This window comes from Contarinia nasturtii, unplaced genomic scaffold, assembly GCF_009176525.2.
Source record: "Contarinia nasturtii isolate CC-2019 unplaced genomic scaffold, AAFC_CNas_1.1 Cnas_scaffold_1352, whole genome shotgun sequence".
NCBI lineage: Eukaryota > Metazoa > Arthropoda > Insecta > Diptera > Cecidomyiidae > Contarinia > Contarinia nasturtii.
In genome coordinates this window covers 1-3,437 of record NW_022198689.1, presented here as the reverse complement: position 1 = coordinate 3,437, position 3,437 = coordinate 1, and the positions used below count along the sequence as shown (strand labels likewise).

The 3,437-nt window shown below is 32.9% G+C and overlaps 1 protein-coding gene across 1 annotated transcript; it reads right to left on the bottom strand.

Moving 5' to 3' along the window:
• Positions 1–7: 7 nt before the first annotated feature.
• LOC116345559 (EF-hand domain-containing protein 1-like) lies at positions 8–1,510 on the bottom strand (the record flags this gene model as incomplete). The annotated part of the gene is made up of 5 exons (XM_031774997.1): positions 1,307–1,510; positions 1,079–1,237; positions 850–1,004; positions 367–778; positions 8–308 (listed from the first exon to the last, which is right to left on the bottom strand). Coding segments are annotated over exons 1-5 (1,231 nt in total), but the record flags the coding sequence as incomplete, so codon positions are not given.
• Between the last annotated feature and the right edge of the window lie 1,927 nt (positions 1,511–3,437).

Sequence of the window (3,437 nt, the reverse complement as noted above, 5' to 3'; positions counted from 1 at the left end):
GGTTCACTTGTATAGCAATCGTTTTTCGGAATTAATTGCGGCGATAAGTATTTTCCACCTTGAATGCCGGAATTCGTAATCGACAATTCATGAATGCTAATTTTGCCATCGGCCAGTGAATATTTAAGTATGAATTGACGGTTTTGATCGTCTGGACGGGCGCTATCAATCACGCAACCAAATCGAAGATACTTATTTGCATTAACTATGTATTGAATGATATTTTTGCGTGGTTCTCTGGGAATCAGGCTTTTGCATGATGCCAATGAATCTTCCGGTGTACCGAAACCGATGTATTTTGGTGTATCCTGGAATTAAAAATAAATTTTAAATAATTCTGAATTCGTTCACAGATAAAATCGCTACATTTCTCAGTTTAATCGATCGAATTTGATCGAATTGAATCTTTTCGCCTTGTTGCACTTTTAAAATGTCTTCGTAATATCGTCGTGTTCGTGCATCACAATCACGAATCAAAAATCGGTGGCCCAGCAAATTCACTTCTTTACCAACATTAAAATCGCTGGGTTGAATATAGTCTCTTTCATCTTTTTCTTCGCTAAAACTGTCTTCTTCGGCCACAATCAAACTATTGATTAATCGTTTTGAATATCTCGGTACTCGGACTCGTTTTATCAAATATGGACAAAAATCAAAACTTTCGTCTCTGTGCTTTCGTTCTTTGACCGAAATCGTGCCATCTTCCAAATAGTATGAGATGTGATAAGGAACACAATCGCATAATTGCTTCTTTTCATCGATTCGAATGCTTTCAAAACTAAAATCGAACAAAGTTACAAACACATTTCAACATAATAATAGTTTTTAAGTTTTTTCTTCGCAAAATACCCTAGAACAATGCCAATATTTGGTCTTATCTCGGAACTTTTAAACCATAATGTTCGATTTACTGGCGCCGTAACTGGTCTTTGTTTAATGGAACGTGGTTCAGGCGTAGGTATGTGCATGTCATTCAATTCGATTCCGTTCGATATCAAAAATTCCTATTCAATATTTTTTGGTAAAAAGAAGTTTTCAATAAAAAATTGAATATTTTCTATGCAAAAAATGAACAAACTTTTGTAAATGCATCACAATCAGTTAAATGAAATGTTATGCCAAAGATTTTTATCTCAATTCCAATGTTTAAATCTTTCCACGATAAATGCAAATTTCGAATTGGATCCTTAATGATTCGTGAACGTCGAATGATACGCCCTTGATGATACCCACTATTCTGTAATTCATTAAACATTCAAATCACTTCACTTAATTCAACTTCAAATGCACCATTATTTGTACATACAATGTACGGTGGTTCAACAACAGTTACAGTATCGTCCTCCATAAAATACATCATTTTGACTTTGCGAATTAAATCATATTGCTCCGAATTTGGTTCCAAAATTTTCTGACGAAAAAAACCGTCGAAGGTTAAGATGATTTTATCATTTTGTACGAAATTCGGTTTGAATGGAGCGACTGGTTTCGATTTCACACGGCCATACATCCACGTGCAATCATTTCTGTCAAAATAAAAATATACAATTCGTTTGTTTTATTGAATAAAATTGATTTAAAATGTTTATTTAAAAAAGTTGCAGTTTTTCTGTGTCGAAATGTGATGACAAATAAAATGAAATAAAAGATGTTTTATGAGACAATTACAAAGTTCTGTTGAATTCAGTCAAACGAGTACATCCAATTTCCTGTTGCGGTGCAGTAGCAACACGATATCCATTACGATAATCTAGTGTGTGTGGCACACCATAAAATTGTTTAATTTTTTCAAATTTGTAGTACGGCAACATTTGAAGATTGCGAAAATTCTCTTTGAGACACTTTCAAGTCGAAATTTTATTTCAATATGCGCTTGTGAATTGTGGTTTTATTTTCACTGTCTTTCGATGAAATCACACGATTAAAAACGATTTTGCCGTTGGCAATGGTTGTTAGGCTTGTTTAAGTAACTAAGTAACGTAAAAATCGTGCCGAACATAGCAGAGTAGCAACAAAAAAACAAAAAACAAACACAATTCAATGGATGAACGAATGAATGAATTCAATTTATGCATACCTACTCTATTGACGAATCATGGGAAGACAGTTTTCTTTGTGTCTTCAATTCAGGTGACCTATTTAGCGATACTGATTTTGGCCGATATATTTTAATTTGTTGACGATTTGTTTCCGGTACACATCACATTTTCAATGTCAAAATCAATTCGAAAACTTTCGAGATTTTTAAGACCCATTTTCCCATTTGAAAATCTATGAAAACATTTGGTCATATTTTGAATACAATAAAACAAAGCAATTGATTTGCAATTCCATATTCGATTGAATTGTTTTTCAAAGAAACAATCACAAATCGGATCAACATTCATTCAAAAATGTTGACCTTGATATTCATTTTTGCATACAAAAAGAAATATATCGGATTAGAAATGATTCAAAAATCATCGAATCACGTAATTACTGAATTAAAACTGAGGAAATACAGACAAGGCTTTGCAGCACTGAAGACAATTGGATTTATAAGTGCATGAGTTGAAAACGGGTAACAAGATAGGTAGAATGAAGACGTGTTGAAATATGTACAATATTGTCTGCTCTTTTTTTCTCGATTCGTTTGATTTGTTATGGATTTTCTACTTCATCGCATATGTATGCATAATCACATCATTTTCCAAATTAAAAGTAGGAAAATGTATTCAATTAGCGAAACAACCGAATGATTCACTCTATCAAATTAAAGCAATTTCAATCGCTGTGCAATTAGGTATCGAGTTACAATTCTTCCATTGTAATAATTCAAAATGTAATAGAATCGATATATGTGCATTATAAAAATTTATGAATCGTTCAATTTTTCACACACTTGAAGAGAAGAGAAGAGAAGAAAGAAATCGCAACAACAAGAGAAAAAAAATGATGAAATTTTATGATGAAATTCAACAACGAGTAAATGATAAATGTGTTAAGTATGAAAGATTTACAAATCGCTCGTTGAATATGGTTATGTGAATCAAATGAGCTGAAACCTGAACGGCTTTGTTGAAGACAGATAATTGTAGTTTAAACACAATATTTATGACATGTGGTTCATCGATGACAGAGATTATAACAGACGAAGCAAAAACAAATAGCTACCTACGACCTTATCATCAACATCGTAAAAATCGCGTTGTCTTCAGCCAGTGGCACAACAATTTGTACACACAAAACTCCACTTCAAAATCTTTAACTATGCGAAACAATTGGGTTTTTCTTCTCTATCTCTACAGCGCGTTGTTGTTCAAAGAATATTTAGCTTGACATAACCTTCCCCATTTAGTAGTGCTTCAATTCGTGTTGTGTTTGGCCAATTTGTCAGTCATAGCTGTAACGGAATTGAGAAGAAACAATCACTTTTCAGAGTATTGAGAAGAAAAAAA